At 16.7% G+C, this 22,278-nt stretch overlaps 3 protein-coding genes across 3 annotated transcripts, besides 19 other annotated features; all 3 read left to right on the forward strand. All coding sequences in view use genetic code 6, as the record gives it.

The window, feature by feature from the left end:
* Positions 1–194: 194 nt before the first annotated feature.
* Positions 195–2,419, forward strand: IMG5_116070 (Ras-related protein rab11d, putative; the record flags this gene model as incomplete). The annotated part of the gene is made up of 6 exons (XM_004034619.1): positions 195–202; positions 790–800; positions 1,118–1,582; positions 1,974–1,983; positions 2,106–2,127; positions 2,402–2,419. The coding sequence occupies 6 exons, from the start codon at positions 195–197 to the stop codon at positions 2,417–2,419; spliced, it is 534 nt and encodes a 177-aa protein (XP_004034667.1).
* Positions 1,715–1,767: a microsatellite.
* A 1,109-nt stretch (positions 2,420–3,528) lies between the features above and the next one.
* Positions 3,529–3,580: a microsatellite.
* Positions 3,530–3,590: a microsatellite.
* Positions 3,591–3,937: 347 nt separating this feature from the next.
* On the forward strand, positions 3,938–15,301 carry IMG5_116080 (MIR domain protein; the record flags this gene model as incomplete). Its single annotated transcript, XM_004034620.1, has 26 exons — positions 3,938–4,108; positions 4,151–4,256; positions 4,301–4,678; positions 4,727–4,941; positions 4,994–5,309; positions 5,350–6,276; positions 6,324–6,744; positions 6,824–7,429; positions 7,480–7,869; positions 7,915–8,403; positions 8,445–9,210; positions 9,731–10,026; positions 10,137–10,730; positions 10,775–10,920; positions 10,961–11,404; positions 11,459–11,494; positions 11,942–12,307; positions 12,349–12,432; positions 12,473–13,448; positions 13,493–13,644; positions 13,690–13,902; positions 14,082–14,089; positions 14,229–14,286; positions 14,325–14,426; positions 14,467–14,685; positions 15,248–15,301. The coding sequence occupies exons 1-26, from the start codon at positions 3,978–3,980 to the stop codon at positions 15,299–15,301; spliced, it is 8,493 nt and encodes a 2,830-aa protein (XP_004034668.1). The 5' UTR covers positions 3,938–3,977.
* A 30-nt stretch (positions 15,302–15,331) lies between these two features.
* Positions 15,332–15,369: a microsatellite.
* A 176-nt stretch (positions 15,370–15,545) lies between these two features.
* Positions 15,546–15,589: a microsatellite.
* Positions 15,590–15,614: 25 nt separating this feature from the next.
* Positions 15,615–15,670: a microsatellite.
* A 283-nt stretch (positions 15,671–15,953) lies between these two features.
* Positions 15,954–15,998: a microsatellite.
* Positions 15,985–16,056: a microsatellite.
* Positions 16,057–16,059: 3 nt separating this feature from the next.
* Positions 16,060–16,105: a microsatellite.
* Positions 16,106–16,179: 74 nt separating this feature from the next.
* Positions 16,180–16,235: a microsatellite.
* Positions 16,236–16,412: 177 nt separating this feature from the next.
* Positions 16,413–16,528: a microsatellite.
* Positions 16,415–16,503: a microsatellite.
* Positions 16,416–16,476: a microsatellite.
* An 89-nt stretch (positions 16,529–16,617) lies between the features above and the next one.
* IMG5_116090 (hypothetical protein) lies at positions 16,618–21,637 on the forward strand (the record flags this gene model as incomplete). Its single annotated transcript, XM_004034621.1, has 2 exons — positions 16,618–19,469; positions 19,696–21,637. 2 exons carry the CDS (start codon positions 16,618–16,620, stop codon positions 21,635–21,637), a joined length of 4,794 nt encoding a protein of 1,597 aa, XP_004034669.1.
* Positions 17,319–17,379: a microsatellite.
* Positions 19,243–19,289: a microsatellite.
* Positions 19,248–19,288: a microsatellite.
* Positions 19,307–19,404: a microsatellite.
* Positions 21,167–21,207: a microsatellite.
* Positions 21,517–21,555: a microsatellite.
* Positions 21,638–22,278: the final 641 nt, after the last annotated feature.

The following is a 22,278-nucleotide window of genomic DNA, read 5'->3' on the forward strand; positions in this document are numbered from 1 at the left end:
TTTTTATTCTTTTAATTTAAATATTTTATATACAATCTTTTATTAAATTAATTTGAATAAATCTTTTAATTAATATTTAAACATATTATTTAAAAATCATAAAGTCAAACACTAAATTATCTTTCAAGGTTATTTATATTTTAATTATATTTATAAAATTAATTTTAAAAAAAAATTACAGTAAAAATAACAATATGAACAAGTAATAATTTATTTTTATCTGTTTAATAATTTATAAGTTAAAATTAAAAAAAAAAATTAAATAAAATTAAAAAATATGTTCTGGCAGGATTAAATTTAAAATGATAAAATTTTAAATTTAAATATACCAAAAGATAAGTATTTGCATATAAGAAATTTAAACATTATTTATTAAAAAATGAGTTTAACTTTAATATGTATATGTGATGATAAAGAATTCGTTATTTGCCGTTTTCCTTAGAATTAATAAAATAATGTTAAAATTAATTTATATTTCGATTCTTAAAAACAAGAGTTTACTTTTAAATTATTAGGAAAAGGTAAAGTATAATTAACTGGTACTTTAGAAAATAAACTGTTAGGATTTAATCATAATTCTATTGAATTAGAAAAAGATGAATTTAATGCAATTTGAAAAATTACTAATAGTTTATAAATAAATATTCATTTTTAAAATTAAAATATGACTTATCAAAACATATATAATTATTATGTATTAAATAATAAGTATATTAGTTTTTTATGACTTAATATATTTATTGAACTACAATATTATAATTAATATACATTTTTTTAAAAAAAATTAAGAAATGTAAAATGTATTTTATTTCTATTTTATAAATATTTATGTATTATAAATTTTTTATATTAACAAAATATATTTAAATTCATTTTATAAAAATTAAAAGTTAATATAAAAAATTTTATAAATATAAAAAATATTTTTATTAATAATTCCTTTATTTTTTTAAAAGAAAATATATTTTATTAAAAATTATTTTGAAATAATATTATTTAATTAAATTTTAAAAAAAATGATTTAATATATTGGTGATTTTAAATATAAATTCATTTTATTAGGTATTTCATTTATGATTGAAAAATATATATATAAAAAATATATTAAAATAAATAGGTAATTAAGGTGTAGGTAAAACAAATATTTTGTCGAGGTATAAATTTGGTAAATTCGAAAAAACACATGCTCCAACGTTAGGAATAGAATTTGCATAAAAACATGTAATAATTTCTTAAGAAAAGGTTAAAATATAAGTTTAAATATGGGATACTGCAGGATAGGAAAATATGAATTCTATTACAAAAGCATTTTATAAAAATGCGATTGGAGCTTTATTAGTTTATGATATTACAGACTTATAAAGTTTCTATGATTGTCAAAAATGGGTAGAAGACATTCAGTAAAATTGTGAAAATTAAATCACAATAATATTACTAGGAAATAAAGCAGATTCAGAAGAAAAAAGATAAGTTATAAAATAAATTGCTTTAGAATATGCAAATAAAAACAATTTTGCTTTTTTAGAAACTTCTGCTTTGAATGGCTAAAATATAAATGAAAGTTTTTAAATATTAGTAGAAGGTAATTATTTCTTTTTTTTAAGTAATAAATATTTTCTTAGAAATATATAGGCAACAAACATAAAATAAATATTCTGGTATTGTTTCTAATCCTCCTTAAAATTCAAACAAATAAATACCAGTTAATGAAGATTTAAATTTAAAACAAAAATTAAATTAAAAAAAAAATTAAATTAAATAAAAAAAATGCTGCTGATTTTTAATAAAATTATATTAAAGTGTACACATTGATTAGTTTTTTTTCAATTCACTGACAATGATAAATAAAATAATAATCAGTCAACTATTAAATAATCTTAATTTATTAGCATTGATTAAATATATATATTTATTAATAGTTAAATTATATAGGAATTTTTTATGTTTAAATAAAATTTAATATTAATAAATAGCTATTAGAAAGTATACAAATTATTTGATTTTTATCATTTTTTTAAATGTTTTTTACTTTTTTTAAAACTTAATCAAAATAAAAAATTAATAATGTCCTATTTTATTATTATGATTATTAAAAAAAAATATAGAAAAAAAAATCATTATGAAAAAGTAATATATAAATTAAATATTAATTATTGAATAAGAAAATTTACAAATTAGGCATTTCTTAGCTTTTTTTTGAAAATATTTTATTAAGGCAATTATTTTATTTTTTAAATCATAAAAAATTAATAAAATAAATTATTCTCAAATAATAACCGTAATTTATAATCTTAAACTTTATATTATAAAAATTGTATAAGATTGAAAAAGATAATAATTATTTATAATAAAAATCATTATATAAAAAACAATTCGCAAGTATTTAAAATCATTATTATAGTCATTCGTCTTATTCTGATTTAAATATTAAAAAATATATTTAGTATTTATATTACATATATTATGAATTATATAGTATAAAAAGTTAAATAAATAAATGCTTGTTTTTATGAACCATATTTAGCATAACTTTATTTTTTTTATTTTAAATTTGTTAAAAAAATATAAAAAATATTTAGAAAATGCTTTTATTATTAATTTTTTTTAAAAAAAATAATAAAACAGACACTAATTTAAAATATATAATTATATAAAATTTATACATATAAAAGATACATAAAATTTTATCTTAAATTATTTAAAAAACTTATCAAAAATAATTATAATACAAAATAATATTTATCTTATAAAATCAATAATTTATTAATATTTTTTGTTGCAAAGTAATATTTAGTTATAAAAAATAATAATTTTTAAATATTTACAATAAAAGTAAAATTTATTTTTTAAATATAAATGATTTACACATAACTAAAGTAAAAACTTCAAAGTTGATAATATTTTCAAAAAAATTATATTTTAATTACAAAAAATGAAATTCAATTTTTAAATATATACTTTTAAAAATTATGTTTTTATCTATTTTTCTTATTCTATTTTATTTGCAATACTTATTATCTTAAAAAATATTTTCTACGAGAATATAATTTTTTTTATTAGGATATTTGAATTAATCCATTAATTGGATTTATTAAAATATTTTCTAATTTTCAAAAATTTTTTAATTTAATATATATATGTATACATATAAATTTAAAAAAAAATCATCAAAAAATTTAAATAAAAAAATATTAGTTTTTTAAAAATTACTATTATTAAAAAAATAAAAATTACTAAAATGTAAGAAGAAGAAGTAATTCATTAAAAAGCAGAAAGGTTAGTAAAATTTGGTTCGATTATAAGTTTAAACTTAAAGGACCATTTTGATAATTATATTTATTGCGAAGGTTTTATGGATGAATTAGTCGAATTAAAAGAATTTAAAAGTACAGGATAAACAAATAGAAAAGATGATTTTTCAAGTTGTTTATTTATGATACTACCATTTTAAGATATAAATTCATTTAATTAATAAAAAAATTTATTAGAATTATTAACAGATAATAAATAATCTAATGAAATTGAATGTAATATAATTAAAATAATATAACTAAAATAAAATAAATTAAATTAATATAATAATAATAAAAAGAATTAGGATCGGAAAATAGATTAGAAGATAGAAAAAATAGAATAAATGAGCTAAGAAATAAATTAGAAAGTGAATATGCATACAATCTAAGTACATTAGAAAGACAATTTGGTTAAAAAATTCTTTTAGTTAATTCTAATTTTATGCTTATTCATATTAATACAATGAAATTTGTTTGTTTAAATATGGATAATACAGAAAATTTATAGTATTATTTTTATTTTTATATTTTTTAAATTAATAAATTTTAGTATATAGCTTGTCCAATATCCTAATAAATATTGTTTTTTCAAATTTATACCTTCATTATTGCTATAAACAATGAGAAACGACAATTTCGTTTATGAAAACGAATTAATGTATATTTGCTGTTGTGAGTTAATTGATGGGAAAAACCCTTTTTTATGGCAGAAATCAATGTAGAACAACAAAAGCGCCTTTAAATAATACAAAAGGTAGTGAAATTAATCAAAAGAATTTGCTTTATGGAAGTATTGATTATGCCAAAGCTTGGAAGTATTATTTTTGAATTTAATTTTTTTTATTTAACTAAAAAAGATTAAATTTATATTAAGAACCGATAACAAAAGATCATATTGATAACGAAAATGAAAATTATCTAAAAGCAGGTGATATAATATGGATAGTTTTATCTTAAAAAAAGGTTTTTATAATTATTACTATTTTTTATATACATATTTATATAAGTTTTATTTGTCATGTGAAAGATTTAATGATCCTTTTATTGACTTAATGATTTAACAAAAGTAAGATTTGGAAAGATAAAAAATGAATGAACTATAATAAATATTTTAAGTAAGCTAAGAAAAGCAAATAGAAAATTTAAATAAAGAATTATTTGAAAATTATAATACGTAATTTTAAAGTATAAAGAATTCAATTGATAGTGATATGATGCTTTTTTACGAATTAAGTAATAATGGATTATTCAAAATTGAACCTATAAATATTTTTGAAGGAGGAGAATTACATTGGGGCGAAAAGTATAGAATTAAGCATTTAATTTCTGGAAAATACTTAAAATGTGAAAAAAAAATTGGTATTTTTAATAATAATAATGAAAATGTATTTTAATATTTTTGATAAAAAAAATTAATATTATTTATTTTTTAGCAAATAATATATGAATTAGGATTAACTAATATTTTAGATAGTTAAACTTTATTTAAATTTGTTCCAATAGAAAATTTATAAAACAAATATATGTCAAAAAGCAACATACATAAAGATGCTTATTTTAGATTATAATATTAAGATTAAGAAAATATTTTATGGCTTGGATTTTAAGAAGAGTTTAATGACTAAAACTTAGAATAAGAATAAAATAAGTTATTAATTATTATTATTTTTATTTACTAATAAATAAAATAAAAATAAAAGTAAGCCCATTTTTGAGAAAAAATTAAGAGATATGAATATATTTAGATTTAGAAAGTCAGAATATTAAGATATTTGGGAAACTCATTTTTTGTTATCGGCTATTCCTTTGTTCATATAGTTATCATTAAACATAGTAAATGTTACAATGAAAGAATTTGAATTAAAGCAATAAGATTAAAAGTTTATTTATTTCGAATTTAATTTTGATAAGGTTGTAAATACAATAAAGAATTTATAAGAATTTATAACAAACAAAATTATATGTAATATATCAATGAAACACGAATACAATTATCCTGCTTAAGACAGATAGAATGTAAAAAATATATAAAAAAATAAACTTAAAAAAAATAAAGAAATTTAGAGAATAAGGTTTATTAGGATTATTTTGCTGGTTTTTAATAAAAGTGTTTCCTTAAAAGGAAGAATTTTAAATATTGGACTTAAAAGCAGATGAAAGTCTTCTTTAGGATGAATAAGATTAAGAATTGTAGCAAAATATCAAACGAAAAGAAAAAATATATAGATAATGTGTTTCTCACATAAAAAAAAGATATAAAATATCTTATGACATTTATAATTTAATTAAATTATCATGCTATAAAAATAATATTAACTAAGAGTATTTCTTTTAATTTGCACATAATTTTGCACACCATATTGGTTATGGAAAGTTTGTCACTGAATCTTTCGAATTTTGTTTTAAAGGAAATTTTAATATTCTTTAATCTTTGCACTAATTCGAATTTTAAAAAGACAAAGTTGATTAAGTTGGACCTGAATCTTCTAGTAATAATACGTTTGGACATGAAGTTTCAACTGAAAGTTTCTTTATTACTCTAATAAAAAGATTTAGAAGAATGGAGCCTTATACTAAAAATGATATTTTAAGTCTTTTGGCTAGTTTTTGCATTTTAGAAGATAGTACTATATACATTAACTAAGAGAAAATATTTTAAAGTTTTGTAGACAATAGGACTATTATTTTTACTTAATTGTTAAAAATTAGAGAAGAAAATGATGAAATTTTTAAAATTTAAATGAGAAAAAAAAATCCAAAAACAGAAGAATATGAAATAGTTTCTCGGTTATTGGAAACTTTTGATAAAAGAAATATTTAAAATTAAAAAAAAAATATTACTAATAAAATTATTGGAGATTATTTTTTAAGTTAAATTGATCTTTATTGTAACATGTGTGCTAATAGAAATTATACTTGTGGAAAAGCCTTTGCTAATATATTTTCAGCTAAAACGCTTTAGAAATATATAAACTCTTCTTAAGTATTTTTTGTTTTAATTTAAGCATATTTTATTTAATTTTTATTTAGATAAGTTTGGATTTAAGAGCAAGATTTTGTAGGCTTTAAAGAAATATCTATATAGATAAAGAACCTAGATTAAAAATCTAAAAACCTAATTTAGTAAGAATTTTTAAGCCTTAGAATGATAATAATGATTAAAAAAAAATACTCAATATTTTGTTTGATCCTATTCTTATAAAAATGTCTAAAAATCCTGATTGTCGTGTAGGAAAAGAAAAAGAAGAATATATTTAAATGAATAAGAAAATATTTGAGAAATATAATGATAAAAATAGAGAAGATGATATTTATATCAAATTCATTTAAAATAATGATGCTGAAGATAAAGAATTTCTGGATGATATAAAAATTTTTATTAAAAAATAATTAAAATAATGCTTTTAAGAAATAATGAAATTCGAAAGCATGAAATTAGTTAAATAATTTGGTATAATACTTTTTTTTTTTTAATTTTATTTATTTTATAAAATAAGAATATCATAAACTTGAAAATGATAAAGATTTAGTAGAATGTGATTATTCCTCAAATCAAGATATCTATAATAAGATATTTAATAATTTTACTTATGAAATTATTTAAAGTTTTCATATAATGCTTAAGTTTGGTCTTTTCACTGATTATTCTGGAAATAACTCTAGAAATATATTTAATGATATTGTTACTTATCTTTCATTTATTTTAGAATTCGATATAGATTATGCATCTGAATTAATAAAAAATGGAAGCAGAGGAAAAGAATAATAGAAAATTCCCCCTTTGAAAAGAAGTAAATATTAATTAATTTTTATAATAATATTATTTGTTTAAAATTAATAATTATAAGGTTATATTGCAAATAATGAGAAGTAAACAAAAGAATAATTAAATAACAATACCGATTTAATAAATACTTTAAAAGTTTTTAGTGCAGTAGGTGGTTAAGGCTTAAATGTTTTAAAAGGACTAACAAATTTGGTTGTGAAAGAAGATGAAGAAGAAGATTAAACTGAAGATATAATTAAAAAAATAGATATTGATTCTTAAAATGAAAAATCTACATCTTTTCTTAAAACTTATTAAAGCTTATTAAAACTTTTATAAAAATATACTAATAAAACTTATAAGAAAAAAGGTTTTTTAAAAATTTAAATATATAAAAATTATAAAAAAATATAGAAATAGAAATAAAAATTAGTAAAGATCTTGAAGCCTTAATAAAAATTGAAATTTGTAAAATTTATGAATATTTAATGGATTGGCGTGAAGATTTTTTCATTAATAATATAATGAAATATTTTACTGAAAAATTCTATAATAAATATTAAATATTGCTTGAAAAACCTCAGAAAAATCAAGAATTGGAATATTAAAAATTAGAAAAAGAGCTAAATTAAGAATTGTAAGAATCCCTTCCAGAAAATATGTTTTCAGTAGGTGAACCAATATTTAAGAATTAAGCTTTTAGAAAATTCAAGTAATTTGGATACGAAAAAAATAATACAAAAGATGAACCCGAAGTAAATAATATAGATGACATAATAAAAAGACCTTTTGTAGAAAGTTTAATAATAGGTTTTAATAAATTAAAATTATTAATAAATTTTATTTTTTTAAAAGGATTTTATTTTGCAATAGATTCTGATTTGTAAAATAGTTTGATGAACCTTATTTACAGGTGTTATAACCAAAAATCTAAGTTTTTAAAAAATTTAAATAAAATAAATTTAGTCAAAAGCGGGTAAAGTGATAGCGCTTACCAAAAAATGAGCAAATTAATAAGCAAATTAAAAGCTTTAATTAGTTATTCATAAAGTTGGTTATAAATAATTGAATAAAATAATTATAATGAAAAAGCAGAAGAAAATTTAGATATTACCTTATAAAAGTTAAGTAAATTACATGAAATATTTGTTGATTCTGAGGATAATTAAGAACAATTCGAAGTTAGCTAAAAAATATTCAAACATTTAGAAGGACATATTGTACTTTTTTAGTTTATTGAATAAGGAGTTTCCATTTTAGAATTAAATGCCAATTATTTTTAAGAATATCATACCGACTGTTAATATTCTTATAAAAAAGATTTTACAAATAAAGTTATTGAAGGTAAAAATATATTAATTTTTTTTAAATCTAAAATTAATTAGTTTTCAAAAAATGTCATTTTATCTTAATTTAATTCTGCAAAAAAAATAGAAAAATACAAAAAAATATTTTTAAAAGTTATGAAAAACTACTTTTAAACTAAAGCTATATTAATATAGGTTAAATTGATCTAATTAAGGAGATTTTTAAAGAAAATATTGAACTTTCTTACTAAGCAGATGCTTATTTTAAATACATTAAGAAAATTATTAAAATACATGGAAAATATCCTCAATTACTAGATTTATTTCAAATTTAGATTTAAAATTCTATGAAAAGTGACAATAATGAAATACAAAAATATGTTATTGATAACATGTTTGATCCTAAATTTATATAATACATTAACGTAAATAAAATAAAATTATTAAAAGTTTTAAAATTTATAAATAAATATAGCCATTTTACGCAGATAATAGACGTGATGATGATGAATAAATATTACTTGTTTAAAATGATTCGAAATAATATGATTAATTACATATCACATCTAAAACCCCAGGAAATTAAAGTCCTGATAAGGCCGTAAATCTTAAATCTTTAATAAAAGAAGGAAACATATAAATAAATGATTTTAATTAAGATGAAAAAATTGAAAAAGTTAAGTTTAATATATAAAAAACAATAAAATTTTATTAAAGAAATTTAAACGATGAATAAACTTAAAATGAAGAATATACAATAAAATATATTTAAATTATAGCTGATGCTTTAAAATTCTAATAATTAGGAATTACATTTATATATAAAGCTTATTAAAATATAAGAGTTAAATAACTTTTGAACATTTTATTTTAATAAATGGAAAATTACGAGCAAAGATAAAAAAATTTACAAAGTTATAATGAATCAATAAAGATAAGGTAGCATATTTCTGAATTGCTAGTAATTTATTTTAATAAATTAGAAATTAGTATCAAAGATTTTAAAGATAATTAAAATGTAATAAAAAAAAATTAATATATATTTTTATATAAAATAAATAGAAATTTATTGAATGTGTTGATATTGAAATATTTAAAATGAATAATTTTTATATTTATTAAGAAATTGAATAAAATTATATTTGTGAATTTTTTATTCCTTTAGTACTTAAATATCATGAACATTTTTTAAGAAACAATGTGTAATAAAAAAAATATTCAAAAATAAAATTATAAATAATTATTTAAATAAAATATAAGATTATTAGCTATATAAAAAATTTAAGAATAAAAAGAATATGAAAATTGCTAAAAAATATTATTATATGGATAATTATTTATTGATAATATAAATAAATTTATAGATTAAAATATTAATATAAAAGTAAACTAAAAACTAAGAAATATAGCTTTGTTATCAAAGAATTTATAAATAAAATTTAATCCAACATTATCTGCATTAAAAGTTAAATAATTAATTTATTTATAAAATAATTAAATTAAAAATATATCTATATTTTATTAAAGGATTTGGTATAAAAATAATAATAAGCAAATAATTTTATATTAAATAATGATGATGAATATGAAGATAAGTTGCCTGAATAATAAAATTTTAATAATTAATTTTCAATATCAAACGTAGTAAAAAAAAGTCAAGGTAATTAATTAATTAAAATTTTAACAATTTTTTATTTTTTTATCATTTTTAAAAAAAGGAAATTATATTGGTAAACTTAAAGCAGTTGTGAATGTTATATTATTATATAGATAGTAATAGTAAGTAAAAAAAAATGATTAATAAATTTAAAATATACCTTATGATAAATTATCTAAAATAGAATAAATAAAAAGAGATTCTATTCATTTAAAATTATGGACATTATTAAAAAGGAAGCTTAAACAATCACCGTAAAAAAATATTAAAAAAAACAAAATAAAATAAAAAAAGTGAATTAAACGAAATGATAAAAGAAGAAAGAAGAAGATTTTGTAATTGTATAACTGAGTTTGAAAAATTTGTTGAAAAACCAAAAGAAGCAGCTGAAGATTTATTAATTTGTAAAGAAGATATAATAAAAAAGTTATTAATGTTCATTTAATATTGGAGATAATTAGGAGCTTCAAAAGGGAGTGTTATTTTTACATTAAAGTCTTTAAGGCATATAGTTGTAAAGAAAGGACCTTAAGAATTAGCTGATTAAGATAAAAGCAAAGAATAAGAATAAAAAAAATTCAGATAAAATGTTATGAATGGATTGAATACTACTAGAATATGCATTACACTTATAATGAATGAAAGTTCTTAAGATAAAATTTATTTGTATTATATATTCAGGCTTTTAATTTCATTATTAGATGATGGTTTATAATTTTTTATTTATTTTCTTAATAATATTTTATTTCAGGTAACTAAAATGTATAAGAAACGGTATATAATTTCTTTATTCATAATTCTGAAAGTGAAAAATTTTTCAAATAATTATATTATATTATGAATGATGAAATTAATTATATAGCAAAATACAAAGGAGAAAAAACATCAATAGGATCAGTATTTAAAAATTTTAAATATATAATAAATAAAAAAACAGGGAAAAGGTTCAGGTAAAAAACCTTTAATTGAAAATGTTTTAAGATTACTTTAATTATTCTGTGAAGGACATAATTAAAAATTATAAGATTATTTACGTTTTTAAAAATCTTCAAAAATAAATTACGATTTAATATCTTAAATAGTGAAATTGTTAGTCTCTATTAAAATCTCAAATGAAACTTATGGAGCAGTTAAATAATGTTTTGATACTCTAACTGAAGTAGTCTAAGGTCCTTGCAAAGAAAATTAATTGACTATTATATAATCTAAGTTTTTAGATTATGCCTTGGATTTATTAAAAGAAGAAAATGTTTATGCATAAGGAGTTGATAATATAGTAGAGGAAATTTAAGATGAAGAAGAAGTTGAATAAATTAAAAACTCTTAACTTTAACAAAAGGGTAGATAAAGTGGCTAATTTGTCTAAAAAAAATCTGATTAGGCAAACAATATAATTTATAAATTATAATATTTTTATATTATTTTTTTAATATAGGAACCTCTTTTAAATGGTTAATAGAAAATAGCAAAAGTAGCCAAATAATTTTAACAAAAATAGAAATTTAGAACAAAATAAGTTTTTTATTAGAAAGTGCACAAAGCTTATATTGCAAGAATAAAGCATAAATGTTTAATTACCCTTTTAAGCTTACTTGAATTATCAGAAAATGATTAATCTATAATGAATAGGGTAAAAAGAACTATTCCTATTTAAGTCTTGACAAATTAATTAACTGAAATTTATGAAAAAATTAAAAAATAATATAATGGGTAATATTAATCTGAATTTTTTGGACTAGTAATTAATTTTTTTATATATATTAATAAATAAAAAATAAAAAAGTCTGAAAACGATAAATATATTGATATAAATAAACCTTCAAAATTAGAAGATGAAATAATTATAGAGTCAGGCTTTAATTTATATATTTTGATAAATATATTGTTAAATAGCTACAATAAAAATAATTTAGATTAGGAATAATAAGAAGTTTATGATTTTGTTAAAGAGTTTACAACTGAACAAAAAAAAGAATAATAAAACTTTATTATGGGAGGTATTATTGGAGACCTTACTAACTTAACTTCTTCTTTAATTAATGCTGGACTTGGAGCGGTTGTTGCTGTGGGATAGAAAGCTTTAGAATTAGGTTAAGATAGTGAAGACGATTAATATAAAGTATTAAATTAATTAAAATAAAGACAAGAAATTTAAATGTTAAGAAGAGAAACCTTTAAGTTTTTTTGTGATAATACTATACATATAGAAATGCTTAGAGGCGATTAATTAACTATTTTATATTTTCCTAAATTACCTTATTGTCATTTACCAAAAGAAAATAAAGTAAATCATAATTTTTTTTAAAAATATATATAAAATAAAAGGAACTTTTTCATGAAAATGTAGATTATAACAGTGACAAAGGTAAATTAAGAACTTTAATTGAAGAATCTGAATATTTTATAAAAGTAAATAAATAAATATCATAAAAGAAAAAACATAAAAAAGGTAATGGAACATGAAGAGAAATGTAAAAAACTATTTAAGAAATCATTTATAACTGGTTTAATAGCTGAAAACAAAGGTTTATGGGAAAACTTGGCATTTACATGCAATTGTATAATAAATATATTAATATTGGCATCATATGGCGTATTAAAAGGAGAAAGAGAACTATTAATAATAAAAGCAACAACCCCAAACGGAATAGACATTGATTATTACAAATCTTTGCTATAAACTAGTAGAATATAAGATCCTCGGCTTTTTCAAGTTGATAGATTTGATTGGACTCTAAATTTAATATAAGCATTTGGATTAACAAATTTAGTATTTAGTTCTTTAGTTATAGTATTATTTTTTGTAAAAAAGGCTCCTCTTTTATTAGAAGATATGTGGCGGAATTGGTATTCAAAAAATTAAGGATTAACTTAAAAATTAATATATATAATACCTTTATTATTGTAATCTCTGAAAACTTGCCTTACTGATTTCGACTTTGTATATTATACTTGCTATATTTCTTTTTGTATAATAGGTTTAGCCGTTCATCCTTTTTTTTTTGGATTTTTAATTGTTGATTTTATGAGAATCAAGCTGCTTAAAAATGTTGTAAAAGCTGTTTATATTCCTAGAGTTGATCTTGCACTTACATTTATGGTTTTTGTACTTATTCAATATTACTTCACGATTATTTCCTATATTCTATTGTATGATTAATATTTGGACCATGGAGGGTCTTGTACAATTTTATGGAAATGTTTCTTGTATACATTTAATTGGACTTTTAAAGAAACTGGGTCTATTGGAGGTTTACTTATTGATCCAGATATTAAAAATAAAGTTTTATAGCCAATTATTTCAGTTGATGACAATGGAAATATTTAAGTTGAGGAAATTGTGAATAAATAATTTTTAGGAAGATTTTTTTATGATAATTTGTTTATTTTTATACTTGTTATTCTACTTATTAATATGGTTGCAGGTATTTTTTCATTTTATTTAATAAATATTCTTTTATATATAAAGGTATTATTATTGATAACTTCTCTGCTTTAAAAGATGAAACTTAAAGCAAAGAAAGTTCGTTGGAAAGAAAATGTTTTGTTTGTGGAATTGATCGGGAATTAATAGAAAAATCTTATGATGATGTCTAAGATGGATTTTTATAACATTTGAAGGTAAATTAAATACGCTTATATAGTATTTAAAAATATTTTTTTCAGAGAGATCATTATATGTGGAATTATGTATATTTTAAAGCTTATTTAAACATGAAAGATTCCAAAGAGCTAACAGGAAATGAAAGTTACGTCAAAGAATAGTTAAAGACTTTAGATGTTTCTTGGTTCCCAGTAAAAAGGTCATTAAATATTATTGATGAAGATATGAAAAATGAATTAGCGAGAAAAGAATAAATTGATAAATATGAACACATAGTAATTATTTTATTTTAATATAATTAAAAAAAAAAAAATAGAACAATAAAATTAAAGAAAAAATTGAAAATTTAAAATAAAAAATAATTATTATTCACAAAGAATTTTAATGAAGTTAAAAATTTATTAAGTATTAATTTTTTTATTTCTTTTTATTATTAATTTTTGTTTTTAATTAGTTTATTTAGTATTTAATAAAAGATTAAAAATAAAATATAATTAATACTAAATATTATATTTTTAAATATAAAAAATTAAATTAATTTAAATATATTTCAAAAAATGAAAATCTTAAAATAAATTGCTATTTTTATATAAATAATAAGTTTAATTTAAACAAAATAATGGTTTCATGATGTTAAAGCTGAAACATTAACAAATTTAGTAAATAAAATTAAAAAAAAAATAAAAAAATTAAAAAGAATTATCGTGAATATATTTTCTCTTCAGAATCAAATATTTTTGTAGATTTTTTTACTCCATGGTGCATGTATTGTAGGCAAATGGCGAATGAAATAAACTTAGTAAATAAATAAAAAAAAACTTTTAAAAATTAATATTAAGTTATTTGATCATTACCAAAAAGAGAATTCTAGAAAAGACGTGAGAATTGTAAAAGTTAATTGTGACGACGAAGTTGAAGTTTGTAGATATTTCAAAGTTAGTTCTTATCCTACAATATTACTTTTTAAAAAAGGTTAAAGTGAATAACCTATTAATTTTGAAAGTTATAGACTATTTTTATATTTGATGTAGTTTATAGAAGATAATATTGAACCCGAAGTTAAATAAATATAATAACAACAGGTTAAAATAGATTATAATTAGATAGAAGTTAAAAATTAATAAATAATTTAAAATCTTTTGAATTTAAACATTACTATAAACAATTTAAATGAAAAGATTTAAAATAATAACTTGATATATAATAAGTAAAATTCTTAAATTTAATAGTATTTAAATTTTTAAAACTAATTTAAACTTAATTATATGAAACTTTCTGCATTTTTTATTTTTGGAATTATATCTGGATGTCTTACTTCAATACATATTTAAAAGTAAAGAATTGCAAACAATACTATAAAATATAATTGATTATTATAATAAAAAAATTTTATTATATATTTTATTAAAAAATTAAATTAAAAAAATATTAATAAAAATTTACTATTTTTTAATTTAACCATATATATTTATATCACTTTATTATTTTAGCATATTTATTTTAATTTTTATTTAAAATACAATAAAAAAAAATAATCGTTTTTTCTGATCTTATATTAATAAGTTAATGATTTTGAAACATTTGTAAAAAAAACTTAAAAATATATTATATAATTTAAAGAATAAAAAATTTTATAACCCATTTTAATAAAACTAAAAAAATAAATTAATGTGATTTTTCTAATTTTTTAAATGTGAATTAAGTTTAAAAAAAATATTAAAAAAAATATAATAAAATATTAATTTATTGCAAAAATTATTTATGCTGTTTTGCTTGTTTAAAAACGTAAAAAAAAAAAAAAAGCTAAAAAAATATATGTTAATCTTTATTTAAAATTCAATTTTTATATTTAATTATATAAAAAATATTTAGAAAATATATATACATATATATATAACAGTAACAGATTATAATCATTTATATATATATATATATATATATATATATATATATATATTTATAAATTTAAAATAGTATTAATTTTTTTATTTTATTTTTAAAATAATTATATATATATATTAATTTTATTTGTAAATTATTTTAAATTAAGATATTTAAAATAAATAAAGTTAAATAAAAATCAAAAGAAAAAAGTAAATAAAAAATATATTAATATAATAATTTATTAATTTTTAATTTATATATTTTTTTAAATAAAAATAATTTTAAATAAAAGGTTTACTAAACAATTTGTATACATAGATAAAATAATATATAAATAATATATTTATTAAATATTTAATAAATAAAAAAAATTAAATCAAAATATATAATATTTAGAATTTTTTTTTTTTTTTTAAATAATTAAATTTGATAAATAATAAAGATAAATAAAAAAAATTTATAATTGAAAAGAAAATATATATAAATATAATTATAATAATATAATATAATATAATATAATATAAAATATAATTTAAGATAATATATTTTATAATTATTTTTACATATAAATATTTATATATATAATTATTTTTATTTTATTTTAATATTTATTAAAATGATATATTTACATATAATTATAAATATTTTTGAATTTTTATTTTTTTTTAATTTTATTTATTTTATTTTTTCTAATAATTTTTTTTTTATATTTATTTTATTATATGATTATTATATTTTTTTATTATGATTTATTTATGTAGTTTAATTTAATAGGTATATAAAATATAAAAATTTATTTTTATATAAAATTTATATTAATTTAATAATTGATAAAATTTTTTTATAAATATTTATTTTAATTTTTTTTTTTTTTTATATCTTAATAAACATATATATCTAAATATTTAATTTAATATATTATTTTAATTTAATTATTTTAATTTAAATTTAATTTTATTTAATTAAATATAATTAATTTAAATTAAATTTAACATAATAATTAATTTAATATTTTTATATAATTTATAAATTTGTTATTGTATAAAATTAAAAACTTTATTATAAACACCTAATTAATTTTTTTTAATAATTTAAATTATAAAATAATGAATAAATACCATTAGTAATAATCTAATTGTTTTAATAGCATTAGCAAATAATATAATTAAAACAATTCAATATTTAGCAAATTAAATTTTGATACAGCAATAATTCTATTAAAGTTAAAAATTAATTCTTATGAATAAGCTTTTTTCTAAATATTTACATGCTCGATATTTTTATCATTACAAAATATTCATAACTATATTTATTTTTTAAATTTATTTTACGATATCAAAGAAAATTCTAAAATATTTTAGTTAATGTAGAATGTTAAATATATAGATTTAAATTATTTATTATCGCTTTAAACTAATTTGTTTAAAATTATAATCTATCTATCATCATCTTATATAATTTTAATTATAATATTTTATTGGATATGCATTTTTGTTCGATATCAAGACCCGTAAATAAAACAAAGAAAATATTTTTATGGAAGATGGCTCTATTATTTATTAATGTATTACTCATATATTTTCTTTTTTCCTTTTTGTTTAATATTTCTATCTTTGATTTTCTGTTCAGATGATATTATAGGAAACTTAAATATATAATGTTAATTTTAAAATTAAGAATATTTTTATCTTGTATAAATTTCAATAACATGTATAATATTAGTTATAATAGCAGAATGGTGGATTGTAATTTATTTTCAAAATAATAAACATTACAAAAAAGATTAAATGTGCATTGATAAAAAACCAATTTTTATGTTTTAATTTTCTTTTTTTAAAATTTTTATGGCTTTATTTTCTGTTTGTAAAGCTAAAAGTTATATATTTTTTATTTTTTGGATTATTATTTAACTTTTGATAGTACTTTTTTTGTTTATTTAAGTAAATTTCTCTTTATCTTTTTATACTTATTCAAACTCTAATATAAGATAACTTTTTATATTTATGATAAATTTACTTATTTCTTAATAATTAGCTTTTGGAACTGATGAACTATTGAGAATAATATTAAATAATTAATCTTCTGAAATAAATAATATTTATAAAGAAAATGCGATTATTTTAATATTTTTTTATTTCTTTTTAATACTATTAATAGGGCCATATATACGAAAGTATATAATAATCAAAAACATTACAAAATAATAAAAAATTGATGAATTATCAGAAGATAATTTTCTTTTATTGGTTTGCAATTTATAGAATATTGTATAAGAAATAAATAATTAATCTATATACGATGCTATATTTAAATCTATTCTTTATTAACATATTCAAAAACCTTGTTTAAATTAAGAAAATTTGGAATAATGTTTTTGTTCTTATAAAATGATATATGATCCTAAAAAAAATAAAAAAACTTCTATAAATAAAGCTTTTTATTCAATTAATAGTAAAGTTTTTTATAAATTTATTATTAAAAGATGGTTTGAATTATTTTTGTAAAAAAAACCTTAAAATTATATACTTTATATAGATTATGCAGATTTCCTTTATTTTAAAATGAAAAATTTATCACTTTGCCTTAGAAATCTTTAAAATATAAAATTTAAAAATCTTCTTCCTTTAAATCGTTATAGATTATATAGACTTTAACATATAATAAGAAAATAAAACATAAAAAAAAATAGAGAAAGTTATAAAAATAAACTAGAAATAGAAAGTGTAATAAATATAGAAGAAGAAATTGGATAAATTCATTAAAAAATACGTTCGACAATATCTAACAATATAAAATTTTGGGTTTATTTAGAAAAATCAAACATAAACTTAAATGAGTTAAATTAAATAATATAATATACATTTAATTAATTAAATTTAATGAAATAATTATGGAAAAATACACTAATATATGTAAATTTTAAGAAAAAGTGGTGCTTTTACTACATATGGTATTATTTTTACATTTTAAACAAGAAAATAAAGATCTAAATGTTAGAAAAATTTTAAAGTAATACATAGATGAATGAAAATGATGTTTTTTCATAAGAACTATAATAATAAAATTAAGATGATGTATATTCTGTATCTTCAAATTTAAAAATTGAAGAAATAGAAAATATAAACATTAAAAAACCATAAGTAGTTTATGATAGAAATAGCGTTGTATTTTATATTGATTAGGATTACAAAGGAAATATAATCAAGGTAAATAGAACTATATTTAATATTTTCGGATATTAATCTAATGAAGTGGAAGGATTACTTAATATAACGTAATTAATGCCTAGGATATATGCAAAAATGCACCCTATATAAATAAAAAAATTTAATTCAACTGGCAAAACTAAATCCCTTTATTCTTAAAAGAAAGTTTTTTGCATTAATAAATAAGGAACTCTTTTTCCTGCTTGGAAATTTGTAAAATAATATATTAGTTTAATTGGAAATTGTGAATATATTTGCCTAATTAGACCTATATTTTAAAAAACAGAAAATTTTGGTGAGCTTTTCTTAATACTTAATGAAAATTGGGAAATAGATTGCATGACAAATAAACTGTTTAATGCATTTGGAATTGATCCTAGAACTTATTTAAATTTAAATCAATGTTTAAATTTATTGATTTTAGCACCTAAACTCATAAAATACAGTAAATTTGCTAAATTTTTGAGTATTAGTGATTACAAAAATATAAAAAAATAGTAAAAAGAAAAGATATTAAATGGGATATAAATAAAAAAAAATATTAATTAAAAAATAAAATAATTGAATTAAATTCAATTGTTTAATAAATATAATAAAAATAATAAAAATAATAGAAATAATAAAAATAATAGAAGTAATAATAATAATAATAATAATAATAATAATAATAATAATAATAATAATAATGATTTTATAATCTAAATTTAACCTAATATTATTCAATAATAATCCTCTTTATAAAATTAAAAATAGTTATCATAAATTCAAGAAGAATTTAAAGTAAAATATATATATTTAATTTTGAAGATTTTTATAATAATTATTTTAATAGATTACTTAAAATTTTTATCCTAAATAATAAAATTGTTTTTAATAAAACTCCCCTTAAAAATAAATTGATAATAAAATAACAATTCCTTTATAATAAATCTAAGAATTTGATAAATCATATACAAAAGAATCTTATTTGTCATAAAGTCCATCTAATTCTTAAATTAATTAAAATTAAGAAATAATTGAATAATTAAATTATGGAAATAAAAAATTTCCTTATTAATTAATTTTTAATTAACAAAATATCTTTTAATAATAATAATTATACTATTTTACAAATAAAACACAATTAGAATCTTTTTAATTTAATAAAAATGAATAAGATAATAAAGATGTTATTTAATAAAATAATAATCAAGAAGAATATATTGACAATTATTAATAAGTAAATATATAATAAGATTCTGAATATTTTTAATAAATGGATAATTTAGAAAAAGGATAAGTTATAAATTTCAAAATCAAAGTACCGACAAGAATTAATGATATATTAAAGGATTACAATGCTAAAATTTTAAATATAAATAATGAAAAAAACGAAATATTTAATAATTTAAAAATAACATAAAAATTAAATAATTAATCGTAAAATAATAATGAGAATTCCTATTATGAAAACAACAAAGATAAATAAATATATGATTTAATAAAAGACAATATTTTTTAATACAGAGAGAATAAGTCTATAAGAGAATATAATTGTGTTTGTAAAGCCTAAATTAAATTTGTATCAGGAAAAAAAATTATAGTATTAAAACTTGTTAAATTTGAATAATTATAAACAAATTAAATTCAAAGCGAGAAATTTCAAGAAAAAAAACTTTATTAATATAAATGTAAAAAACTAAAATTAATTAAATAATCAAAAAAAAATTAAAAAGCATGTATAGAATCTGAGTCTTCAAAATCAAATTATTAATTAAGTTTGAAAAGTGAAGTTTCAGATACAGTAAATAATTTAATAAACTAAACTCTTTATTATTAATAAGAAATCACAACAATAATTTCAGATTAAAATGACTTTTAAGTAAATAATAGTCTCGAAAAATAAAATGGAATGGGTTATTAATTGCATGTAAATTATTTAAGCGAGCAAGCTAAAGATTATTAATCAGAAATTTCTTTAACTTAATTTCATAAAAACTTCATAAATAAGTAAGGTGCAAAGAGTTTTAGTTTTTTATAATCAGATAATATATATATAAAAGAAGATAATCATAAACCAATAAAAATAATCAAGCCAATTATAACTTTGAAAATATTTATAAGATTTTTTTTGTTATTTATAGTTAGTTTAATAATTTTTACTTATTTTTATGGGCCATATTAAAAATTACCTTAATTAAAAGAAAATTCAATTAGGATATTAAAAATATAAAATAGTATAATAAATACGATAAAAATATATAATAATATACTTAATTTATTGTTTTTATAAAATGGACAATATGATTAAATTTTTTAAAAATCAATATTTTGGACAAAGAAAGAATATTAATAATAATAAGAAGAGAGTTTTAAATAACTTTAAGTTTTCTTTTTAAAAATAAAATAAGATGAAGATTTTTTACAGATATTTTATGATAAAAGCTTAACTAAATTTTAACTTGTAGACAAATAAATTATTAACTAAAAATAAATTTTGATTAAAAATAATGTTTATTAATTAGACAGTTATGATTTGTTTAATCAATTTGTTTATTAAATATCGTAAATTGTAAAGTAAGATTCTTAAAGCCTAAATTCTAATTAAAATGAAATTTAATTTATTAGAAGTAACGTGTTCCCCTACTTGAATGCATAAATGGAATAATCGAGATCAAAATTAATAGATACTTAAGATTCTTCAGCAGATAATATTTATAGTTTTCTTATTATTATTATTATAATGATTTCTGTTATTGTTTTTATGTCTTTTTTAGTTTTATTTAGATAAATTATTGTTATCCTTAATGCTTTTGAGTCTATTTTTTATGTAAATTTATTTTTTATTTAATATTTATTAAATAATTTAATAAGGTTTTTACTAAAATAAATTAAAGTGATTTAACTAAAATAAAAAATTATAACATTAATATTCTAATGATTTTTAATTATATTACTTAAAAAGATGATATTTTATCTGGAGTTTATCCAATAAATTAATCAACTAATAAAATGAACATAAAAAATATAAATTGTTTAGATAATGAGTAAAAAAATAATGTAAATTTAATAGAGCCTTCAGATGGTAATTAAAATATAAATAAGAAATCAAAATACATAATAAATAAAAATTTCTTATCAAATATAAGATTAAATGCATTTTTGTTTTATACATTTTTTATAATTATTTTAGTGATTTTTAACTTCATATTTATATATAATATTGTCGTAGTAGCATAAAATATATAGAATTTTTTATAAAGTGATAATAATTTTATGGAAACAATAAATGAAAGCATAATAATGGTTATAGCAATTAAAGAAAAGACATATGATAAAAATAACTACAAAAATTTTTTAGAGCCTTAAATATTTTAAAAAATAATATAATTTCTATCGGAAATAAAACAAGCCAATATATAATAAATTAATTTTTCAAATTTTAGTTATTTGTTTGATTCGATTTACTATAATAATTTTTGTCAGAATTAAAATTTAAATATAATTTAAGAAACTAAATTTTAATAAGAATGCTAAAATGTAGCATTATAAAGTTTACAAAAAGGAATATACTCATTTACT

The sequence above is a fragment of the Ichthyophthirius multifiliis genome (genome assembly GCF_000220395.1).
Source record: "Ichthyophthirius multifiliis unplaced genomic scaffold scaff_1120509250943, whole genome shotgun sequence".
Lineage (NCBI taxonomy): Eukaryota > Ciliophora > Oligohymenophorea > Hymenostomatida > Ichthyophthirius > Ichthyophthirius multifiliis.